The sequence below is a fragment of the Saccostrea cucullata genome, unplaced genomic scaffold (assembly GCF_032062105.1).
Source record: "Saccostrea cucullata isolate Sc308-1 unplaced genomic scaffold, CSIRO_AGI_Scuc_v1 ctg297, whole genome shotgun sequence".
Classification (NCBI taxonomy): Eukaryota; Metazoa; Mollusca; class Bivalvia; order Ostreida; family Ostreidae; genus Saccostrea; species Saccostrea cuccullata.
This window is the reverse complement of record NW_026929962.1, coordinates 592,433-619,596: the sequence shown is the minus strand read 5'-3', so window position 1 is coordinate 619,596 and position 27,164 is coordinate 592,433. Positions and strand designations below refer to the sequence as shown.

The 27,164-nt window shown below is 33.6% G+C and overlaps 1 protein-coding gene across 1 annotated transcript; it reads left to right on the top strand.

The window, feature by feature from the left end:
• Positions 1–45: 45 nt before the first annotated feature.
• LOC134282581 (N-terminal kinase-like protein) lies at positions 46–26,035 on the top strand. Its single transcript, XM_062764982.1, has 20 exons — positions 46–277; positions 1,575–1,634; positions 3,088–3,168; positions 3,299–3,415; positions 3,499–3,725; positions 4,036–4,126; positions 4,400–4,555; positions 4,711–4,869; positions 4,967–5,074; positions 5,804–5,917; positions 6,273–6,365; positions 6,683–6,745; positions 8,147–8,335; positions 8,617–8,692; positions 9,641–9,772; positions 23,438–23,577; positions 23,724–23,834; positions 24,695–24,895; positions 25,224–25,503; positions 25,861–26,035. The coding sequence occupies exons 1-20, from the start codon at positions 158–160 to the stop codon at positions 26,007–26,009; spliced, it is 2,667 nt and encodes an 888-aa protein (XP_062620966.1). The 5' UTR covers positions 46–157; the 3' UTR covers positions 26,010–26,035.
• Positions 26,036–27,164: the final 1,129 nt, after the last annotated feature.

The following is a 27,164-nucleotide window of genomic DNA, read 5'->3' as shown; positions in this document are numbered from 1 at the left end:
TTACGAGGGTTTTATATATATATACTACTTTTTACGACATACCGAAAGTGCGCATGTCTCAATATTTGTGACACGACTCCCAAATCCACGCAATGAAATACTTGAAAGTCTCTGTAAAATAATCCTTTTGATATGAATTAAGTAGGTTTGTTGATTAATGAATATGTGGTCATTTTTTTCTCGAGACCCGGCCAAAGACTTTCATTATGATATAGGAGAAAAGATAACTGGCCTTGAAAACAAGTCGATTTGGGCTGTTCATCATGGCAAAAAGAAGGTAAATCATGTTCAACAGTGATCAGTGTGTGTATCTGGTATATTTTAAATATTACCATGCATGATGTGATGTGAATGTATCTGTTCAGTAATGATATCTCTGAGTACACGTTATGTAATGTAGATTCCTATCACATGTTATAGGCCTATGTAATATATTCCACTAGAACTTGAAAGTTCAGGTTATTTATTCTCAAAACGACCCTAATTCCTCATCTACCCTTATTCTCAATGAGATGTCGTAGGGACAAAATATTTTGGTCTGGTGTCCCTGGACAGCTCAGTGTCACACCATTAAGTTATTCAGATTTTCTTGAAGATGCCCCCACTTTGACCCCTTATTTCAATCAATTCGGGCTAAAATGATTTAGCAGCCCACTTCAGCTTTTTCCTTTGGACATCCCTTTAAGTCTCTATCACTATAAAACTTTTGTTTCTTACCTTTAAAAGGGTTAAATTCAACAAAATATAAAGTTGTTGATTTTGCATAGAAATATCCCATTTGTTTAAACCTCCGATGCTGAAGAGTTTTGCAATAGTCTGCTTCAAATACGTCCAACTATGGTTCATTTCTATTGGTAGTAGTAGTAGAACAAAGTCTTTTTTTGAGTCTTTACACTTATAAAATACAAATAAAGAAAACGAAGAATTCCTTTTTACCTGTTTTCCTTACCATGCTTACTAAAACCCTGTAAGGTTCATGGTACTTTAACTGATTTAAGTTTCCCGTCCCTTTTACTTTCCATAATGCATATCCCTACTGCTTTGCTGATCCTCTAACTCTTTAACATTCTTACATAACATTGCATTGTTACCTTTGCTCCTCCATCCTGCTGCCTTGATTTCACGTTATCTTTTGTTGTCGCCCTTGCATTGTAAACCCAATATTCTCATTCCCCTGCTTTGTCTATTTTTCTCTCTCTTTTTCTTTTTTTTTTTGTCCTGACAATATAAGGGACTAAGAAGAAAAAGTGCAAGTAAACTATTATAGTACACATTAATGTTATCCAACTTCTTTTGGAACTAGATATTTTGCCTAAGTTGTGAATATTGAAATACATTTTTTAAAATTGATAACTGATAAACCAAACTCTTTGTTCTTCTAGGTTTGTGCATTTTAATTGTTGTTGTAAGCATAAGTAACAGTTGTAGTTACATTATAACCTTACCTTTATTCCTCTGCCACTGCAAAATCTCAAATAGATTCAAGTTAAAACTGAATTTAAAAAAAAAAACAAAACCTTGGATGGTTTAATTCATGTGTTTTTTGTTTTTCATTCATGCTTTAACATTTTTAGGGAACAGGAGAACCTGTCACCATATTTGCTTTTGATGTGAAATCAAGCAGTGAATCACAAGTAAGTATAGCCCTGCAGATTTTTTTCAGTAATTAGTCTCTGTATAGTTCTTAAAAGAAGGGAAGACATTTTATTCACATTTCATTCCAAGAATTTAAATGTGCATAAAAACAATGTACCGTATATACCCGCCTATAAGTCGTTTTTTTTGAGAGTTAAATTTTAGTCCAAAAGTCTATGTCCGACTTATAGGCGAGTCATAAAAGATGGTATTTTTCTGGACCACGAAATGTAATATATAAATATAGCCCTTTGATGAGGTCAATCCATAGATATATCGACTTCACAGAGAAGCATATCGACCAAGCACGAAGTGCGAGGTCGACATGCTTTTCTGTGAAGTCGATATATCTATGGATTGACCGAATTAAAGGGCTACATTTGTTATATTATTTTTGACAGGGGTTGATTAAAAACAATTTGAAAAAATGGTAACACACCACAATTAAGTTTTCTCACTTAAACACTTAGAGACAAGAAATCAAAATAAATTAAGTTGTTTAATATGACTGTGTTAAACTTTCCTTGACATTTTTAGATTTTAACATAATTTAGAGGATTTAATAATTGAAAATACTACAAATGTACATCTTTTTGATTATGTTTTGTATCAATTTTGACAAAGATATTCAATATGTTGTAATATTAAGTAGTTCCTAATTCAGGCCATTGTTACATCTTATGAGTCGCAGAACATTACAAATTTAAATACAAGTTGAAGTATATTTTTTCAGAAACATCAAGTCATATACTGTATTAGCTATAATTATGAAATCTTTCCTATTAATTTTTGTTTTACAGAAAATTACCTCTATTTCAGAAAACATCAAGTCAATATGCATTTTAGATTCTATAAATAGTAACTCAAGTCTATATGCTGTTATATACTAAATCATGTGACCAAGTTTAATCCAGTCAGAGAGCTTGGAATATATGATTAAAATAATATTATTCTATGAATGTTTTCAACAGTTATTGGTGAATAAAGTCTGGATTTATCATATCATGTTAGTATTCTAAGATTAAACATTAATTACATGTTTTTATATAGTACATGTACTTAAAAATTTTATTTGTTAATCTTAAGAGGGCATTATCTATTTTGATCAATAATTTAAAGGTAAAAATATTACCTGGTAATTGAAACCAGGTTAAAATATCAGATCATTCATTTGAAATTGTCATCTGTTTCTGGCAAAAAGTTGTACCGACTTATAAGTGGGCCAATGGCGAATTCCATCAAAATATCCTAAAAAAATACAACGGACTTATAGGCGAGTATATATGGTAAGTGTTTTATGGGGGAAAAATGGACATTTATTGGGATCGCAGTGCAAAGTACACTTTGTAAAACAAAACAAAACAAGATAATAATTTTTTTTCCGTTTTTTTCTGATGCTACAACAAACACAGAGTAAATATATTTTTACTACTGATTTTGTATTTTTATTAGGTACAGGTGGCTAAAGGGGCATTTAAGAGGATCAAAACTCTCAGACATCCAAACATAGTATCTTTCTTGGATGGAGTTGAGGTTTGTTACAATTATTACAGTGCTGTGTATGTTATTGCATGTCTCATGTAACTTGTCTTTGAAATTGGATTTGGATACATACCAGAAATGAATAACAAGAATATGAAATCAGTGCTTTTTTTCCCAACAGACAGATAAAGTAATCTACTTTGCCACAGAAGCAGTTTTACCCCTTGAAAATTATCTAAATGAGAGTGAAGAAAATCGGAACCTAATGGCAATATCATGGGGCATCCATCAAGTGGCTGTAAGTATGAAAATTAATTATAAGAATGAGTGTGTAATTTATAAAACAGACCCAGTGTTTAGTTTATGATTTCCATTTTTCAGAAAGGTTTGTCATTCCTCATCAATGATTGTAACCTGATCCACAACAATGTGTGTCTGTCCTCTGTGTTTGTCAATCAGGCAGGGGAGTGGAAACTAGGGGGTGTGGACTATATGTACCCTGCTCAGGGGCAGGACAGTGTGCCTCCTGTTAAAATCCTCCCCTTGTTGGACAGATATGATCCCCCAGAAAAGTTAGAAAACAGAAGAGGTGCAAGAACAGAGAAATGGTAATGAAGTTCTTATCAATCTTAGATTAGATTAATTACATTGTAATTATGAAATGACATTCTGTCAACATTTATTGCCACATTCAATACTTCTCAATCCCAAATGATGAATTTTACTTCATTTTATTAAAGAGAATAAATTTTGATGATACTGACTAACTGTAGATCTTATTTCATGAGCATCCAGTTTAATTTTGATTGAAAAATTGATCTTTCAGCTTTCTTGCGATAAATGTTCTCATCAAGTGCACTTGAATTACATTAAGTGTCTGAGAGTTTTTGAAATAGGTTATTTTTAAATTACATGCAGGTCAACAGATATGTGGGGTCTGGGTTGCTTGATATGGGAGGTGTTTAATGGCCCACTGTCTCAGACTAGTGCTCTCAAATCAGTGGGAAAGGTAAGGACATGGGTGTAAACAACAACTTGCTGCACAATGAATTTCATTTACCGGTATCTTATTTTATAGTGATGAAATAGTGTACCAAATCATTTTGCTTCTCCATAAGCTATGTTTGCTCCTTGCTATCATCTTTCAATAATGATAAAAAATTACATCATGAAAATGTTCAGCATGTAAATACTAATAATATAACATCAACATGGAAATATTATCTTCAGTTTAAAACTGTAGAACCATATCTTTATCAATGACTTTTGGTTTGATTTTTAGATTCCAAAATCTTTAGTGCCAAATTACTGTGAATTAGTTGGAGCCAATCCAAAGTCTCGTCCCAATCCTGCCAAATTCATAGAAAGCTGTAGAACTGGTCATGGGTTTATGCAGAACTCATTTGTCAAGACAATGCTCTTCTTGGATGAAATTCAGGTACTTTATATGGAAAATATTTTATTGTTCAAAATGAAGCATCATATTTAAAAATTTAAATTCCTATCAGATTACCTAAGATTAGACATGCTAGAGGCGAAAGATCTTGAAAATGTTCGGAAGTTTTTATTTATTTATTTATTTATTTTTTTTAGATCAAAGATCAGTCAGAGAAAACAAAGTTCTTTGCCAATCTAGCACCATCATTAGACGAATTTCCAAAAGCTTTCTGTAAAAATAAGATTCTGCCCCAGTTACTGAATGCATTTGAATACGGTGATGCTGGCTCCCACATTCTAGCTCCACTTTTCAAGGTGAGATTTTTTTTAAGTTGAGTAGAACACAAGTGTTGTATTTGTTTTAATTATTTGATGTATTTGAAATAAACTGCTTGTTTTTCTTGTCTTACAGATTGGAAAATTTCTGGATGCAGAGGAATACCAGAGTAGAATTGTTCCCTGTGTGGTCAAACTATTTACCTCTCCTGACAGAGCCACGAGAGTCAAACTTCTACAGCAGGTCTATATCAGCTCTGATGTGTAATTTTGATGAGAATCATATTTTTTTCTAATCTTTTCATCATTTATAATATGTCATTACAAAATATTTCAGCTCACTACATTGAATGATAATGTATAATATTTATGAAATTTGGTAAATTGGTACAGTGCACTTTGGAAGTTGTGTTTGAATCTGAACTACCTAAAGAAATTTACATGTCGTACTAATAATGAAATATAAATCTTGCAAAATATATAAAATTAAGTGTGAAAAAAAGAACTACGGTAAAATCTGTATGATAATATATACACCGGAAGAAAAAAATGTGTCGGAATAGATAGGGAGTTGGAATGCATATTAAAAAGAATATAGTATACTGCAAAATAAGAATTTGAATAAGATTTTGAATTCAGAGGGAAAGGGATTGCAAAGATTTATTAAACTTTACAATGTTTCCTTTTATACAAAAGTTTATTATAATGCTGACATGTTTAAATGTCTATGATATGTATAATAACTTTGCATTAAGTCTGTCTTTTTGCTAAGATCAGAATACCAGTAGGCCTAAATAGGAAAGAAATAAAAAGAATGCTATATGTCAGGATACCTGTCCACTTTTATTTTCTATTTTCACCTATTTTTATCTATTTTCACCTCTCTACTTTTTCTCCCTTGCTCCACCTCCTCCACTCTTTAACAGTGTTTAGTAGTTTACTACCTTTCTAAAATACTGGTACCATTTTGTAGATTGACACTTTTGTGGAGTACCTCCAGGCAGCCACTGTAAATGACAAAATTTTTCCTCACATTATCCATGGCTTTACAGACACAAACCCTGTGGTTAGAGAATCTACAATTAAGGTATGGCCGTAAGTGAGGTTTGAATATTATTTTTCTTTTACCTATTGCTTTTTCATTCAATAATCATTATAGCCAATTAGCTAGGGGGTTTCCACACTGTGGATTAAACCTACAATCCTCAGATTTAATATCCAATGCTCTAATTACTGAGGTAAAGGGTTCATTCATCAGTGAGTGTTAGAAGAGTGACCTTCTTATATACAGCACATTAACACTTTTAATTAACTCCCTTACTTAATATTTGAAGTATTTATTTAAAAAAAACTTTTATAACAATTTACATTTTTGTGTTACATATATAGTAACATATTATCAAGAAATATGAATGTAAATCTCACGTTTTATAATTTTATAGGCTATAGTTTTTATTGCCCCCAAACTGAACTACAAGAACTTAAATGAGGAGGTGATGAAACACTTTGCCAGACTACAGGCCAAAGATGATCAGGTAGGCAAAGACGTAACAGGCAATTTCTTCTAATTTTTTTCTGACAGCGGTATAATTGTACCAGTACACATTGATCATACTATTTAACTATGAGTGTGACTGATTGACAGGGAAAATTTAAACCTCCATGGCACATGATCCCACCTCTTGTATGTTTAAGAGCTCTGTATTTGCTGTGCTCTAAACTTGTATTATTGTATTATTGAGTACTGTTTGTCATTTTCATATTTTATGTATTAATTTACCAGTAACAGTCCTATGTATTTGTCTTTTTCAAACTTTAGGAAGTAAATTTATAAATAACATGATTATTGCAGGGTGGTATAAGGACAAACACAACAGTGTGTCTAGGGAAGATAGCATGTCATCTGAATCCACAAGTAAGTTACAATGTACCGGGGTAATGAAGGATTTGTTTAGAGCAAAGTGAATTTTTTTAATGGAGATTCATTTGTCAGTACACTGCTTCATAGAGTAATGAATATCTATATCAAAGCAGGAACATGTGTTGAAGATACAGTCAAACTTGTCTTAGCGGCCACCCGAAATCAACGGCCACTCGCGGTCAGCGGCCACTTTCAGTTCCCCCGACGATTTTTCCTATATATTCTAACTGGAATAAACGGCCACCTGTGTAACACGGCCAGCGGCCACCCATATTCTCACCCACATGCCCTATTGTCACTGTAATAGGCGGCCATTTCGTCACTTGCTGCGGTTCTATTATGTCTTTTAAACACATTCGCTTGGGTAATTATATCACAATAGCCAATTTAACCTAGCTATTAATGCAATTAAACAAATTACTATTAGATACACCGAACTCTATGTTTATGAAAAAATAAAAAAACCTGTTAGATCAATTTGTAATTATTTTTCAAGATCGCCGATTGAAAAATAAAAAGAATTTAGATACAATTGATATTTTCCTCTACCTAAAAAAATTGACACCTTTTAGATTTTGATTTCATGTAGAAGCCCTGATTGCCACTCTTGTGAAAACAAAGTGCTTCATGTGGCATGATTATCTCGTGAATTTCATGATCACTATCAACAGACCATTGATAGGGATTAGTCACGCTCTACTGCATATGACACCTGTGTTATGGAATGATTTTCAACTGCGTCAATACATATCTTTGGTCAACTGCTTAATTTTATTTGTGTGTCTGTGTATGTTACATAGAAATTCTGACAGCTTTATACACAATAAAATTTACCAGACTTTAAAAACTTCAGCAAGTAAGTTAATTGCCGATGAATAAATGGGGGGGGGGGGTGTTACACTGCTGACCATTTTTGAACATATGCAAGTGAAATTTTTATTGACATATTCTTACTTAAATATCTATGCTTTATTTTATTTACCATTAAACTGTATTTTTGTGTAATTTTTTTTCCTTTATAAAAAAGGATAATAGTCAGGCACTGTATGTATTACTAATATGTAGGAACAGAAACATGCACGAAACCTTAAAAATTTCTAATTCTTTAATAGTTTTTTGAATGAGCTTTAATTAATATATATAAAAATAAAAAGCCTTTGTTAAATTGACCTGATTTATTATTTGATTAATTAATTTAACTGTAATGTTCAATGTTGTTTATTCGTTGCCCGATTGTCTTTTTCGAGGGCAAACTGGAATAAGAGGCCACCTGTCTTAAGTGGCCAGTTTCCAGACTTCCCAAAGGTGGCCTCTTAAAACAAGTTTGACTGTACATAGGTTCACCAAAAAATATTATAAATGTATATTCCAATAAAGTAATATTTTTGACTCTAGGTGAGACAGAAGATGATATCCTCTGCCTTTCTGAGGGCCCTGAAGGATCCATTTCCCCCAGCCAGGCAGGCTGGAATCTTAGGCATGGCGTCCACCCAGAACTTCTTCACATTGAATGAAATAGCTCAGAGGTTATTACCAGCAATGTGTTCCATGACCAGAGACCCAGAAAAGGGGGTCAGAGATCAGGTACTAATCAATATTCTATACTTGTTTTGTCACTATTTCTTTTTCAGTCACCTTAAGATACCAAGCACATTGCTCGGCGCTGTTGCACAAGTGTACACATAAAGAGTTATATATAAAAAAAAATATTATTAAATTGATTACCCTCGTGATTCTATATGTGAAGGTGGAATAATTCTGTATAAATTGCACAATGAAAGGAAACAAGGAAAAATATTGATATAAGCATGTAGTAAGTATCTAAGAGTATGAATATTTTAAAATGAGTTTCATTTATCTTTCAGGCATTCAGGGGAATAAAATGCTTTGTAGAAAAGTTAGAAAAGGTTTCAGAAAATCCAGAGTTAGAAGCAGAGATGGGTAAATTTCATTCTATTAATTATTGAAATGTTTCAATGACATTTCTTTGAATAAACAATAAATTCAAATAATCAAGTGAAACATTTATGTAATCATGGTTAGGCCATAATAGAAATATTCCTAGATTCTCATCCCCGCCCGCCCCTATTTTATACCCCCGCCTAGATTTTTTAAATTTCTGTTTTTCTTTGTCTTAATTCTAATGGGGATTGGTATTCATCTTCCATTCTACTTTCGTTTTAAATCCCGTGAAAGTCGACATGATTTTGACAGCTGAAAAGACGGTAATTGCTGTAATACATGCGTATATATTTTAAACAGGGGTCATTGGTTGAAAAAGTTAGTGAAGATGTGAAGTAAGAGATAATTGAACCTTTACTATGACTTTTATTCGGGTGTTGTAGATAAAATTACACCGATTGACCAGGTCAATAAAAAATCTACAAAATTGAAAAAATATAAAATATAAAATAAAAGCCGCCCGCCCGCCTTGATTTTTAAAAAAATTCGGATGAGAATCTAGCAATTTATTTATTATGGCCTTAAGGTCACACGACACGTTCCTCAAAAATATATAATTTTTCCAAAGAATTTGTCATTGAAGTGTGGGTACTTAAACAAGTTTCCTCACAAAAAATTAGGGTACCTTACCAGGCATTTAGCCAAGATACCATAGGGTCATATTTCTTATATAGCCATTATGTGTAATCTTCTAAATGGCCTATAACACAATTTTTGGTGTACTTATATTTAAAAACATTTTGAAAACAATGTAGAAATCAGATGAGAATGACAAATATTAATAATTGTTGATATAATACCAAGACATACAAAACATATATTTGAGGAACGTGTCATCTGACCTTAAGAATATACAATAAACATAAAGCATTGTGTCTTTGAGTTTGAAATATTATATTTAGAAGCCTACATTTTGTCCATTTTCAGAGAAGGATGTTCTGTCTGGGGGTTCTACAGTCTCCAGCAGTGCTGCCAGCTGGGCGGGGTGGGCGGTGACAGGGGTGTCTTCCCTGACATCCAAACTGTACAAAAAGGACGGTACCAGACAGAAGGCAACTGGTAAGATGTCAATCAGACAGATATATATTGTTCTATCTCAGATGATTGTGTACTGATAGTGCTATTGTATTAATTTTTTGGTACCAATTCATATTGACAGAAAGTCACACTTGTCAACTGTATGTATAGTCTTACTTGAATTACTCTGCAGTGGTTACACATAAAAATTATCTTGAAAATATAGAGGTATAGTATTGGGAAAATAAAGTCACAAAGAATATTATAAATTTCATAACCGACTTATTTTAGAAGGAAAAATATTTACTAATATGTATATAGAAAAATAAAATTAAACTAGAACTGTCCAAATGGGACAAATCACCCCCAGCTGGGTTTTTCAGAAGTGCTAAATCGTGAATATTTTATGGATCTAAGAGAAGAGAGAAATGTTAAAACGTATTTAGTGCAAATGTAATTGCTCATTATATTTTTATGGCGTCGGGCTTGCCCAATCGTCATCTAGCGATCAGTCAGGTTTACGCGACCGCACGTGTCAGTGGATGCATCCGCAATAGAAAATAGCAACAGCTGTAAACCAATTTCTTTTAAAACGTTCACAATGAATAATAGCTTGAATATAAAATTAAATCAATTGTATCTTCAATTAATACTAAAACAACGATATTATGTTTAATTCTTACGCAAGAAAAACGTTATGGTTGTTGCGGATGAATTTCTACTGAGAGGGTGCGTCGAATGACATGAATCACATTTTGGGACCGATTACTGTAATACAAACAATCTTAAATACGGTAAAATAATTACAAAATAAACACGAATACAACAAGACTATAAAGATTGAATTTCTTAATCTTAGCTTTATTTTTACGATCTTCAATCCAATTTTAGCCGAACAACCTATGATATTGACCAGTAATGCCAGTATTACTGTATTTATTCATTTCCTCCATTTGTTTACCGCGCCTTATCGTAAGTCGATCGTACTTGTAACATTAGAGTCATGGTTGTAGTTAAGATGCAATCACTATACAACAGAACAACCCTCTGACAATGGCAATTAATTAAAATAAAATTTATGAAACCCTTCATATGTCTTCGATTGACTGAAAAGAACTTAGATTGATATAGAGGATAGACATTTCTGACGATGTCTGGTCAATTCGAACCCTGACTCATTCGGACCAGGACACAAGGCTATCAGGCCCTACACTGTATTTGTGTTCAGACTATTTTTTTAAATTTTATTATTATGTTACTGGAGTCACTCACTTGACCTATTTGCAGATCTTTTGAAATTGTTTTTCTTGTTCGACGCCATTGAAGCCTTTCAGGCTTTTGATTTATAAATGAAATGAAGGCGCAGCCTGATAAAGAAAATAGACTAAATATATGGTCCAGACACGAATTATGAACTTTTTCTGTCAGTGACCTTGAACTTGCATTAATGACCTTGGTTTAAAGTCATGACACAACCTCAGGTCATAAGCAATGTTTGTGTGAAGTAGTAGATTCAAGTTTTTCCATAATAAAGAAAGATATGGACCAGACACAAATTATAAAATCTTTCTTCCAGTGACCTTGAACTTCCCCAAATGACCTTGACCCAAGGTCATGACACATCCTTAGGTAATGAGCAATCTTTGTGTGAAATGAGAACTTACCAAGTTTATCCATAAGAAAGATATGGACCAGACACAAATTATAAAATCTTTCTTCCAGTGACCTTGAACTTCCCCAAATGACCTTGACCCAAGGTCATGACACATCCTTAGGTAATGAGCAATCTTTGTGTGAAATGAGAACTTACCAAGTTTATCCATAAGAAAGATATGGACCAGACACGAATTATGAAATTTTTCTTCCAGTGACCTTGAACTACCCAAAGTGACCTTGACCAAGGTCATGACAGATCCTTAGGTCAGGAGGAATCTTTGTGTGAAATGAGAACTTGCCAAGTTTATCCATAAGAAAGATACGGACCAGACACGAATTATGAAATTTTTCTTCCAGTGACCTTGAACTTCCCTAAATGACCTTGACCAAGGTCATGACACATCCTTAGGTCAGGAAAATCTTTGTGTGAAATGAGAACCTACCAAGTTTGTCCATAAGAAAGATATGGACAAGACACAAATTATGAAATTTTTCTTTCAGTGACCTTGAACTTTTCACATTTTCATCTTCTTCTCAAGAACCACTGGGCCAATTTAAACCAAACTTGCTACAAAGTATCCTTGGGTAAAGGGGATTCAATTTTGTTCAAATGAAGGGCCACGCCCTTCTCCAAGGGGAGATAATTATGAATTAGAGAAAAATTAATGCCGTTTTTAAAAAATCTTCTTCTCAAGAACCACAGGGCCACGAAAGATGAAACTCATGTGGAATCATCCTCAGTTGGTGTAGATTCAAGTTTGTTCATATCATGACCCCCGGGGGTAGGGTGGGGCCAAAATGGCCGATCAAAGTTTTACATAGGAAATATAGGAAAAATCTTGAAAAATCTTCTTCTCAAGAACCACTGGGCCAGGAAAGATGAAACTCATGTGGAATCATCCTCAGATAGTGTAGATTCAAATTTGTTCAAATCATGACCCCCCGGGGTAGGGTGGGGCCAAAATGGCCGATCAAAGTTTTACATAGGAAATATAGGAAAAATCTTGAAAAATCTTCTCCTCAAGAACCACTGGGCCAGGAAAGATGAAACTCATGTGGAATCATCCTCAGTTGGTGTAGATTCAAGTTTGTTCATATCATGACCCCCGGTGGTAGGGTGGGGCCAAAATGGCCGATCAAAGTTTTACATAGGAAATATAGGAAAAATCTTGAAAAATCTTCTTCTCAAGAACCACTGGGCCAGGAAAGATGAAACTCATGTGGAATTATCCTCAGATAGTGTAGATTCAAATTTGTTCAAATCATGACCCCCCGGGGTAGGGTGGGGCCAAAATGGCCGATCAAAGTTTTACAAAGGAATATATAAGAATTTTTTTTTTAAATCTTCTCCTCAAGAACCACTGGGCTAGGAAAGATGAAACTCATGTGGAATCATCCTCAGATAGTGTAGATTCAAGTTTGTTCATATCATGACCCCCGGGGGTAGGGTGTGGCCAAAATGGCTGACCAATTTTTACATAGGAGTATATTGGAAAAATCTTTTAAAAATCTTCTTCTCCAGAACCACTGGGCCAGGAAAGATGAATCTCATATGGATTCATCCTCAGATAGTGTAGATTCAAGTTTGTTCAAATCATGACCACCGGGGGTAGGGTGGGGCCAAAATGGCCGATCAAAGTTTTATCTAGGAAAATATAGGACTTCTTCTCAAGAACCACTGGGCTAGGAAAGATGAAACTCATGTGGAATCATCCTCAGATAGTGTAGATTCAAGTTTGTTCAAATCATGACCTACGGGGGTAGGGGAGGGGCCAAAATAGCTGATCAAAGTTTTACATAGGAATATATAGGAAAAATTTTTTAAAAATCTTCTTAAGAAACACTGGGCCAGGAAAGATGAAACTCATATGGATTCATCCTCAGATAGTGTAGATTCAAGTTTGTTCAAATCTATGTATGGAAACCTTTTTAAATCTTCTTTTCAAGTACTTCAAAGCCGTGATTAGTAATATTTATGTAGAATTATCCTCAGGTAGTGTAGATTCTAGTTCGTCCAAATCATGATATGTGCTTTTTCCAAGGTGATGTGCTCAGGTGAGCGCTGTGGCCCCTGGGCCTCTTGTTTTTCCTTCCAGTGACCTTGAACTTCCCCAAATGACCTTTGGTCAAGGTCATGACACACCCTTAGGTCATGTGTAATCTTTTTATGAAATTAGAACCCACCAAGTTTATCCATAAGAAAGATATGGACCAAACACGAATTATGATTTTTTTTCTTCCAGTGACCTTGAACTTCCCCAATTGACCTTGACCCAAGGTCATGACACACCCTTAGGTCATGTGTAATCTTTTTGTGAAATTAGAACCCACCAAGTTTATCCATAAGAAAGATATGGAACCGGACACGAATTATGATTTTTTTCCACCAGTGACCTTGAACTTCCTCAAATGACCTTGGGTTTGGACACAAATTATGAATTTTTTCTACCAGTGACCTTGAACTTTCTCAAATGACCTTGGGTAAAGGTCATGACACACCCTTAGGTCATGGGCAATCTTTGTGTGGAGTAGTAGATTCTTATGTTCCTATGTAAGAAAGATATGGACCGGACACGTTTGTACTGACAGACAAACAGCTGGACAGACGGACACACAGACAGCTGGACAGATGGACAGAAGGACAAGGTGATTCCTATATATCCCCCCAAACTTCATTTGCGTGGGGTATAATATACACTTATCCACTGCAAGCCCTCGGGGAATAGTTCCCTGTCACGGGTTTGATAAAAGAGCTATCCCACTCACAACCAGTTGATAAGCGTTTTATTATACTGATGTATAATATAATTTTTGAGGTTCAAATTTTTTTTTTGAGTAAGAATAATCTGAAATCCAGATGACGTCACAATGCTACTGAAGTCATTATGACATCATCAGTCAATAGATTTATCGCTGGAAATCAAAATTGGAGGCAAAAATTGCATGAAAATTTTCCGAGGGTGGATAGCAAAAACTATACCCCGGGGTATAGCTTTGCTCTGCGTGAACTATAAAAGATAGCTATTTTACCTTCTGAACTTTATATAGGAAACATTTTAACAGAAGTATAATAATATACACTTATCCACTGTTTGTGAGTGGGATAGCTCTTTTATCAAACCCACGTCAGGGAACTATTCCCTGAGGGCTTGCCCGAGGGGAATAGTCCCTGTCAAGGGTTTGATGAAAGAGCTATCCCACTCAGAAATAGTGGATAAGTGTTTTACTATACTGATGTATAATATAATTTTTGAGGTTTGAATTTTTTTGAAGTAAGATAATACTGCAAGAATAATCTGAAATCCTGATGACGTCACAATGCTACTGAAGTCATTATGACATCATCAGTCAAAAGATTTATTGCTGGAAATCAAAATTGGCGGCAAAAATACGCATGAAAATTTTCCGAGGGTGGATAGCAAAATCTATGCCCCGGGGTATAGCTTTGCTATGCGTGAACTATAAAAGATAGTTATTTTACCTTCTGAACTTTATCTAGGAAACATTTTAACAGAAGTATAATAATGATTAATATGGTCCATGTTTTATGTGACCCAATGTCTTTGTAACGCTAGCGGTTCTGCTAACTGTATATGGTATAAATAATTTAACTCAACTCCTTCATAAATGTACCATTCGCAAAGAAGACATAAGATTATAAACATTAAACAATTAAATTTATTAAATGCATTATCAACAAACAATTTATTTCAAACGACGACATTCACACCACATTCATACCAAATTAACAATAATAAATTAAGTTTTAATAAATAAAATCAGAAAAATCATAGCGTAAAACAGACTGAAAAACCACCCCAAAAATCTATCGTGTCTATTTCCCAATATCTAATAATGAAACCAAGTCGTAGTTATTTATAACTTTGACTTGTAAAACTTAACACAAGCTTTACTGTATGTAACAGGTTAGCTTGTTAACTCCTACACACTTTATTAAAACGGGACACAAGTCGTGGTTATTTATAACGCTGACTTGTTAAACCTAATGCAAGCTTAACTGTATTTAACAGGTTCCTTGTAAATACTATAAATGTTATTAAATCTGATAATCTTTATTAAGTTTCAAGTAAAATAAAAATTAAATTCTGAAATTCTCTAATGAAAAATTCTATGAAAAATTCTAAAGATAAATTTACGTATCTAAAAATTAAATTACCGAATCTATAATAAAATTGACTTTCGTTGAATTAATCATCATAAAAGTCAAAAAAGAGAAAGATAGCAAACGTATAACTTTTGTTACGTTTTGCATCAAAATAAAACTTAAATAAATGTAAAAAATTGTAAAATAAAATAAATCCTAGAAAAATACTGAAAAGAACTACTCAGTCATAGACTTTGAGTTCAACTTTAGTATTTTACATCATAAAATTAATCTTTAGAGCAAAAAAATTGATTTTAGTTAATTTATATATAGGCAAATCAACAAAACGTATAACTTTTGTTCATTACCTTATGCAAATATGTTTGCCTTTCATATTCTTTTAAAATAAAAATTTTTTTTAAATAAATGTTAGAGTAAAATTTGTAAAATATATAATAATCCTTCTCTTAGAAAAATTTTTTTTATTTCAAATTCACACAGCTGGAGATCGTTATATATAACTTGACTTAGAAATCTCTCTCAGCTCATGATGACTATATGTGTTTATGCTATTTTTTCTTCTCTGCCTTCTCTATACTGACAAATTATCGTTTCCTTACACATTTAAACTGCTTTTATTGCACGCGTTTTTGCTATAAAAAGCAATAGTATTTTACTAACTTTAATGTCCTTCACTGGAAAATACCCAAAAATAAATCCTATCCTAACTAAATAAATGAAAAATAAAATAAATTCCTAAATAAAATAAAAGATAGACAAAATTAAAAGTTAAAATAAAATCCTAACAAAAATCTACAAGCTCCGTAAAACGGACCTACCAAATCAAGATAAGCAGCAGAGTGACTAAAATTTCTTAGCGTCTAACTTTTATATGACTCTAGGACAGAAAATGACAGAAAAGGACGGAAAATGCTGGAAAAAGACGGAATTATTAATTATGAAATTTCATTGGATTAATAACTAATGATCAATTATATCGAACAATCTGATTGGTCAATAGTAAAACATCACGACCTTTCACGTGAACAAGTGTTACCAAACGTTCTATACAAATGTAAAATCATTCTTTCTCACGTATTATCAATTAAAACAAAATATATTTCACAACAAATAATTAAAACAAAACATATTAAACTCAAAACAATATTCGGTTCATCTCAAAATACATTCATTCGTAAGATAGCGCCATTTATACTCAATAAATTTATCGACTATACAACCAATAGGAGAACAATTTATCAATTAGATTAACAAGTTTCTAAACCGGAAGTACATCGTACAGAAGAGTTCCAAAACTGTCAAAACATGTGCCAAAAGAAGTTTAGACTGTTTACAGGTATCATATCAATTAAGTAACACTAAACAAACAACAATCACATACTTTTACACACAGTTATAGCCTTGTTATATATATATATTAAGTAATAATTTACAAATGGCTCACTTTATTAATCTCCTACCAAACTCTTATTCAGTTCGAATTATCTCTGTCATGTTTACATTATCAACATACTATGATACTTCAATTTACTCTTGATTCCAAGTATTTAGAAATACAATTACATAACTCAAGTACAACTTTGCGAACAGCACATTCATAGTAAAACAAAATAAAACTTCTTCAAACATACAAACTTCATCAACCTGCTCCAAATCACTATAAAGCATGAAAACATATTACAGACATTGACTCTATTTGATAGAAAAATCAACCCGCTCCAAGCTCACACAATTACAGTAAAATATTACAGACATTGACTCAGAATAAAACTGTGTGAATAAACAAGCTTCATCAACCCGCTCCAAATCACCATAAAGCATGAAAACATATTACAGACATTGACTCTATTTGATAGAAAAATCAACCCGCTCCAAGCTCACACAATTACAGTAAAATATTACAGCCATCGAATCAGCGTGAATAAACACTATATTGTGGATTAAATAATGAATGTCATATACCCTAACTACATTACTTAAAAATTAAAAAAGGGGGGGGGGGGTCACATACACTACACTGCCCCCTCTTTTAAACGTTCATGTCCCCATGAACACCATACATTCACAATACAACACACATATAAAGACAAAGACATACACACTCATACAACAATATTACATCACATTCTCACAAAATACTATGTACAAACAAAAGAAAATATATCTCACATACAACAGTCACACAACAAAAGACAAAATACCCCAAAAATAAAATATACAAAGTATCACACATTCATCGCACTTTCTCAAAATCATAAGTTGGACAAAGACATAACTGCGACATCTAAAACGATTCATGTCAAATAAAGTAAATATCACTTCTGTACCCACAGCAACAAAAGCCATCCCATGGTAACTAAAGACATGCATACCCATGCTAACAAAACTAATCAAATATACTCTCAAAAGGTTTATATTATGCTAAAAAAAAAACGTCATAAGGACAGCATTAAACCCCTGGTGATTAATCGTCATCAATACACCTAAATTTGCGGAGCCAATCGTCATTGTACAACCGACTTAAGTACTTCTAATTTTACGGATAATTAGTAACCAAAAATATAGGGAATATACAAATTCTCTATTTAATAACATATTATTTCAATCCACAATATCTAAAAAAAAAATAATTCATACATCAAGTTCTCAGACATAGGCAGTTATAGGCAGTGCTCTAACAAATCAAATATCTATTCAATTGTAAATGATCCTAAATAATGTAGACACATGTGTAGACAATATTCATTAAATAAAATCTGTACTCATAAATATATGAAGTCATAAATACCTAGATGTTATCAAATTCACAGACCATCGACATGCAAGCATCAACATATGATAAATATACAATATTCTAAAATCCATCCACCATCCCAGACTAACACATCAAAAACCCATTCACATAATTATACATTTCTATCTACAACTACACTACCTATAAGTAAATCTTGAGGAAGCTTTTCATGGTGGAATTCACTCTTGGGGAGGCGGCGGCTCGACACGGATCTGTACTGGTTCCTTGGTACTACATCCATCATATCATCATTAGGAACAGGTAATGTAACGGTCACAGTACATCTCGTGTGTTAAAGGTAATCTGACAAATTCAGCTAATAACATCTCTGAATATAATAATTACATGTATTTAATATTTTAAATTTTTGTAATTACAATTTACTTCTGAGATCTCTTCAAAACAGTCATCATCCATGACAATCTGTCATTCATGGCATTTCTGTATCCATATTTTTATATCTGTCTTCATGTCACCAAAGAAATATAATCTTCTAATTTTTGCAGCAGTCTTCCTTTATCCCAGATGACCTGAGCTCATGGTATTGTGCATCTGATGAGAAACTTGGTCTCGTAAGGTATGAGGTAGTACATGCATTAACTGTAGGTATTATAAATATCCAAAATCTATCTTGTAAAACGTCAACACACAAAAGCAACCCTCCGTTATATTTGCAACGATAATATTCTGTTGTACTGTCAAAGCATCCCAAGTCAAAGTAAATTCTGCAACATTAAGTATTAAAAGTCAAACTCTGGAAACACCAGTATAAATTGTAAAAGCAACAGGGACATCATTGATTTTCCTTTGGCATAAATTCCGGGGAATTTTTTAAAATTTTCTCTGAACATCATCAGTAACTTTTATTTTATTTTATTTCCAGATAGGTCTTCATTCAAAGTCTGCTCTCCTGGATCGTCTCTCAATCTGCAGTTACGATCCCCTGAAGTTTAAGTTCCTGGATTTTGTGGCACTGCACCTCTGAAGTTTTGATGATTTCCAACTGGACAGTCACGAGCAAAATGACCTGGATTCTGACATTTATAACAAGTATTGTTTGGTGCTGGTTTAGGTCTGGGAGGAAAGGCTGAAGATTTACTCATCTCAGACAGCATCTTCTCAAGATTCTGGATTTGTCTCTGTATTCTTAGTATATCGTCTTTGAGATCCACAGTATTAGTTTCGGATGTTTTAGATTTAGACATTGTTGAAAATGAATCATCATTTTGAGGGGGTATCTTGAATTGTTTTTCTTTATTTTCAAATCTCTTATTATTTCCTGTCTTTGTGTCGTTTTCAGCCACCGCCCGAATGGGACGTTTATCAGCCTTTGAAGAGCTTCTCTTATGAAGATCGCTGAAATTGATCACCTGGAATACAGCATCATCTATGTTATCTGGCTCTTTTATGTATTCAACCTGGAACTGAACCTTTTCATCATTGAGACCATCAAAGAACTTTCGAAGAAGATCCTCCTTGCGTATGGTTTCATCTCTGTTTGGATATGCTTTGGCGTAGAGTTTCTTTAAGTGTGCTGCATAGATTTCTACAGGTTCATTTGGTTTTTGTCTACGATTGCTGAACTTAGCCTTGAGTGACTTCTTAGTTTCAATGACTTGGTATCGATTATCTAATTCTCCGATTAGTTTCTTGTAATTAGATCTGGTTCTTTTTGTGAGTTGTCCAAAGACAAATTCCCCTGCACCACCTTGCATTCTGGGTAATAGTTCATCTAGGCGTTCACTGTTTGTCCAACTTCCCCTGTCAGCAATCTCTTCAAATCTGCCCTTCCATACAACCCATTTCTCTTTATCTTGACCAGTAAAAGGAGGTAATTTATGTGAAAATTTTCTGGAGCGTCTCTTTTGAGTTACGATAGATGTAGATACACTTTCATCATCGGAATCTGGTGAACTGTTACCAGTAGAGTCATCTGAAGAAGAGGAATTTTTTGAAGAGGAGGAATTTTCATCAATCAGTCTTGCTCGCTTAAGTTGTCTTTCTGATTGTGTTTTCCTAGAAAGATGGCCATGTCCGGATGATGTTTTACACTGAGCCGTGTCTGTATGACTCTTTCGGTGGCTTTGGTGTGGTACGGATACATCTGACTGGATTGTGTTCAAAAATTTCTGCATGTCTTTTAAAATAGTAGGTAAGTCATCTCTGTTGTCAGGCAGCTGATACTTAGGGGGCTGATACACTGGATTGATCATTTGTTTACTTCTGATATCACCATGGTTTTGTCTTACAGTATTTGGATAGTCTGATCTAGTAACTGGAGGACAGGAATATGGACGCCCAGTCCTAGGAGGGACTGGTTCATGCAACTCATCTACAGACGAATCATCTGTCAAATCATGGATTGGTAACGGAAACTGTGTAGGGTTATCTCCCCTATCTAGGATGAACATTTGTTCATTACACCTTTCCGGTGTTGTATGTTTGTGTTCATTTGTAATAAATGATTGTGACACATTTTCTGTGTTTATTGGATTCATGTGTAATGAATTGGACATCAAATTTGATGTTGAATTTGTGCATGACATGTGCATAGTGTCTTGTACAGTATTTTTACTGTTTATAACACTTTTATTTCCCAAAGGATTTTCAATTCCAGTTTTTAAACTGTTTTCAGAATTTATTTTGTCTACACATTGCCTATCATTTTTCTGTCTCACACTCACATCATCTGACACCACATCAGCTTCTACAACAATCTGACCCTTTCTTTTATTCTTTCCCATTCTATTTATCTGAGCACTGCCTAGTCAAAAATAAAAAAAAAATTACACATCAACTTTATTTCTACCAACACCTAGCAAAAATATAAAAAGGTTCGTATCTCTGGATACCTATAAAAATGAAAGGTATCCCGCCGTGGATGCCAAAAATGTAACGCTAGCGGTTCTGCTAACTGTATATGGTATAAATAATTTAACTCAACTTCCTTCATAAATGTACCATTCGCAAAGAAGACATAAGATTATAAACATTAAACAATTAAATTTATTAAATGCATTATCAACAAACAATTTATTTCAAACGACGACATTCACACCACATTCATACCAAATTAACAACAATTAATTAAGTTTTAATAAATTAATTAAGAAAAATCATAGCGTAAAACAGACTGAAAAACCACCCAAAAATCTATCGTCTATTTCCCAATGTCTAATAATGAAATCAAGTCGCAGTTATTTATAACTTTGACTTGTAAAACTTAACACAAGCTTTACTGTATGTAACAGGTTAGCTTGTTAATCTCCTAAACTCTATTAAAACGGGACACAAGCCGTGGTTATTTATAACGCTGACTTGTTAAACCTAACGCAAGCTTAACTGTATTTAACAGGTTCAGCTTGTAAATACTACAGGCCATAAATGTTATTAAATCTGATAATCTTTATTAAGTTTCAAGTAAAATAAAAATTAAATTCTGAAATTCTCTAATGAAAAATTCTATGAAAAATTCTAAAGATAAATTTACGTATCTGTAAAAATTAAATTACCGAATCTATAAACAAAATAAAAATTGACTTTCGTTGAATTAATCATCATAAAAGTCATCATAAAAGAGAAAGATAGCAAACGTATAACTTTTGTTACGTAGTTTGCATCAAAATAAAACTTAAATAAATGTAGAGTAAAATTGTAAAATAAAATAAATCCTAGAAAAATAATTACTGAAAAGAACTACTCAGTCATAGACTATTGAGTTCTTAAAACTACCGATCACGGACAATAGTATTTTACTATTTAATGTCCTTCACGGTTAAATCCTATCCTAACTAAATAAATGAAAAATAAAATAAATTCCTAAATAAAATAAAAGATAGACAAAATTAAAAGTTAAAATAAAATCCTAACAAAAATCTACAAGCTCCGTAAAACGGACCTACCAAATCAAGATAAGCAGCAGAGTGACTAAAATTTCTTAGCGTCTAACTTTTATATGACTCTAGGACAGAAAATGACAGAAAAAGACGGAAAATGCTGGAAAAAGACGGAATTATTAATTATGAAATTTCATTGGATTAATAACTAATGATCAATTATATCGAACAATCTGATTGGTCAATAGTAAAACATCACGACCTTTCACGTGAACAAGTGTTACCAAACGTTCTATACAAATGTAAAATCATTCTTTCTCACGTATTATCAATTAAAACAAAATATATTTCACAACAAATAATTAAAACAAAACATATTAAACTCAAAACAATATTCGGTTCATCTCAAAATACATTCATTCGTAAGATAGCGCCATTTATACTCAATAAATTTATCGACTATACAACCAATAGGAGAACAATTTATCAATTAGATTAACAAGTTTCTAAACCGGAAGTACGTCATACAGAAGAGTTCCGAAACTGTCAAAACATGTGCCAAAAGAAGTTTAGACTGTTTACAGGTATCATATCAATTAAGTAACACTAAACAAACAACAATCACATACTTTTACACACAGTTATAGCCTTGTTATATATATATATTAAGTAATAATTTACAAATGGTTCACTTTATTAATCTCCTACCAAACTCTTATTCAGTTCGAATTATCTCTGTCATGTTTACATTATCAACATACTGTGATACCACAATTTACTCTTGATTGCAAATATTTATAACTACAATAACATAACTTAAGTACAACTTTGCGAACAGTACATTCATATGAAACAAAACAAAACTTCTTTTATAAACAAACTTCATCAACCTGCTCCAAATCACTATAAAGCATGAAGACATATTACAGTCATTGACTCTATTTGATAGAAAAATCAACCCGCTCCAAGCTCACACAATTACAGTAAAATATTACAGTCATTGACTCAGAATAAAACTGTGTGAATAAACAAGCTTCATCAACCCGCTCCAAATCACCATAAAGCATGAAAACATATTACAGTCATTGACTCTATTTGATAGAAAAATCAACCCGCTCCAAGCTCACACAATTACAGTAAAATATTACAGTCATTGAATCAGCATGAATAAACACTATATTGTGGATTAAATAATGAATGTCATATACCCTAACTACATTACTTAAAAATTAAAAAAGGGGGGGGGGTCACATACACTACAGTCTTATTACCATACCTTTACTTTTTATATCTAGGATCACCAGGACCAGCACAAAATGTTGGTGAACTTCCAAAAAAGCCTACTCCAAAACCAGTGAGTGATAATCCATCAGCCCCAGAACCAAGTCAGCCTGAGGAGACAGGGTGGGACGAGGAAGGATGGGGAGATATTGATGTAAGAGACAGGAACTAAAAACCATGTTCTTATTTACTAATTTTATTTTTATTAACTTCATTGTCCTTTTTTATAATTCAGATTGATTTTTTTAATTGTTAAATTTACTTTGATGAATGAATCATTTATGAACCACCTTTTGATAGGATACTCTGGATAATGAGGAGGAGTCGAGTGAGACTAAGCCTCGGGCCACTGATGGCTGGGAGGACAATGATGAGGAGGACTGGGGCAGTCTGGAGGATACGGCCCCAAAGGTAGGGCCAAATTAATACAGTCACTTATAGTGTAGGGCATACAAACAAGGCCAAATAAATACCTTCACATACAGTGAAGGGCATACAAACAAAGCCAAATAAATACTGTCACATGTAGTGTAGGGCATACAAATGAAGCCAAATAAATACAGTCACATACACTATAAGGCCATATAACTAATAAAGATAGTCTCATAAAGGGAAGGGCATACACACTAGGTCAAACAAATACAGACTACCACAGTTTGTGAGGGCATACAAACAAATCCAAAGAAATCCTGATAGTCACATACTGTTAAGGGCATACAAACAAGGCATACACATTAAGATGAGTATTAAACAGTCAAATAGAGCTTACAAAAGAGGTCAAATACATACAGCTTAATAAAGTCACAAGGGCATAAAAATAAGGCCAAACAAATACAGATAAAACGTAACAATGGGCATTCAAACAAGGCCCAATACGTACAGAAAGATAAAGGGTCACAGAAGACTTACAAGACTATTCTGAATTCTTCAGGCTGAATGTTAAACAGAGCATGCAGATATTTCTGGTAGCAGTGTGTGAAATAAGTGATTAAAAAAGGCCATCATATTAAGAACTGTATTAGAAATAGAATGCACATAAGTCAGCTCAGTAAGGCAGCTCACTAACAGTTTATACAAAGTAGGCCAGCTAAGTCATTGTTGTAGCATTAAACGAGGCATTGTACCTCAGAGCAGATTATTTATGAGCTGTAGTTTTGGCTTATAAAATCACTGAATTGTTTACGAGTGAATTGTTTAAAGTGATTGCCTGCCAAGTTAAGATTCTATTGTTTCTGATTCTTTTTTATTCAGAATTATTCTCTTATATGTAGAGTGTTGGTCAGGAAAAATCATCAGGCAGTTCCATGAAGCTTGGTTCTAAAAAAGCCGAGGATGAGTGGGGAGGGGACTTTGGTAATGAATTTGTGAGTACCGAGGACAGCGGCCTAACAATGGCAGGGGAATACAACTGGGGGAATACATCAGAAACTGCCCAGGAAGACTTCTTTTCCTCAGCTATGGGACTTCCAAAAGTAAGTAGTTTGAATACAATGTACCTTCATTGGTTGCAAATTTTTTTTATTTTTTGATAAATCAGCACCTCCAAAGAGGGGAGCAGTCTTCAGAAATAAATTTACATTTTAAAAAATCTCCATCAGTCAAGTAGGTCCCTCATGATAAAATCAATGTAATAAGCCTGAATATTAGAAAACTCCAATTCTGGAATCTTAAACATATTGCTTTTATGGGTTTGTGAAAAATCTTGGGGAAAACACACCTATTTGTGTATAATTTGCAATCACTTATAAATCTGAATAACTGAGATTGTTAATTTAATAAAATCTTCCTTTCCTTTAACAGCAAAAACCAGCAAAAACAAAACCGAAATCCAGTCCATCCAGTTCTAGATCCAGTCCGGCGCCATCTGGTGTTGTAGCTAGTCAACAGAAGGCTTCAAAAGTGGAGTCTGGGTGGGACGTAGAAGACTCAGGGTGGGGGACAGAGGAGTGGGGGCCTGTGGGGTCCACCAACAAGACCACAGTCCAGAGTCGCCCAGCTAAACAGAAGAGTCCTAGTCCTCCCCAGGACACCTCGGGATGGGGCGATTCAGGCTGGGGGGACGGTGACGACTGGGGAGCAGGTACACAAGCACTAATCTCAGATATTGTTTTTATTTTTAGTAGTGTACAAAAAATGTAAATAAATGCCAATCGTGAAATTTTCTCAACTATACTTAAAAATATTACTTAATAACAGGTTTTTTGTGTGTGTTCATGGTTCAGGTCAGTTGATCAAGTGTCAATACGAGAATTTCAGAATGTACTTGAATAATAAAGTACTAGATAAAAGGTATTTCAGGCTACATCTTAACATCTAGAGAGCATTTACAAAACCTGGCCATCTAGGTAAATGTAGGGAATAAGGATTCAATTGTGTCTAGTCTTCTTAGAGATTCATGTGTTTGATTCTACTTCATTAAAACTATATCATTAACCAGGTACCAACAAAATTGATGAAGCAAGGAGGAAAAAGGAAGAAAGAGAAGAAAAGAGATTACAAAGGCAGAGAGAGATAGAGGAAAGACGTGCAGCCAGGAAAGGAGGAGGGGCACTAAAACTAGGGGCTAAAAAGACAGCTCTAGATTGATCAGGAAAGGAGGAGGGGCACTAAAACTAGGGGCTAAAAAAACAGCTCTAGATTGATCAGGAAAGGAGGAGGGGCACTAAAACTAGGGGCTAAAAAAACAGCTCTAGATTGATCAGGAAAGGAGGAGGGGCACTAAAACTAGGGGCTAAAAAAACAGCTCTAGATTGAGCCGGTCTCTGGAGCCAACTGTCAATGTGATACAAACTGAGTTTTACAATTACATGAAAAGATAGATTTAAAATGTCAAAGGTGTACATTTTTCCTGCCAAAAAAATGTCCAATATTTAATTTTATGCAAAATCTGTAAGAAAGAGCAGATGAAATTCTATGGTTTTGTAAAATTGTATTGTATGGATGAATGCCCAGTCTCATTTTTGAAAATGAATAGGAAAATAAATGCTATTTTGCAGCAAAGATAAATTATAGATTTTCATTTCTATTTTGGAACTATTAATGTGGTTCAGTATAATAATTTATTCATTAAATCACTATTAATTTAATGAATAACAGATTTGATATACATGTATTAGTATTTCTTTTCTTTGAACCATTAAGCCTACTTTGATATCTGATGTAGTCGACATGTATGTTTATTCCCCTGATCTGAATTTTTATGGGGACTTGGTCAGACTCTGCTCGAGATGAACTGTCAATTGTTTGTCATTGAAAATTGGTATACTATTAATATATATTAATACTGTATTATTGAGGATACCTTTATACGTACCTCATTTAAACATGTGCTGTATACAGGGTTATTTTCGCCCGTGTTATTTTTGCCTTTTTACATTTACAAACAAATTTGCCCCGTTTTAAATTCACCCAGTTCCAGTTCTGTTTAAGAATTTATACTGAGTTCTTTGAATTTGCCCTGTTTTAAATTTGCCTACTTGTGACAAGGGTAAAAGGGGCGAAAATAAAACGGGGACGAAAATTTCCCTGTATACAGTAATTGTTTGCAAGGGATGTGCAATACATTGATACAATTCAGTTAAAAAATGCGATTTCTTCTTCAATGTTGGGTATATAATTTACAGTATTACCTGTATGCTTATTAATTGTTAATGAAAACAAAGAATTTTTGTTCCTCACAATTTATTGCACAAAGTATTCCATGGGAAATAAATAAAATAAATGAAATCTGAAAGACTTCTT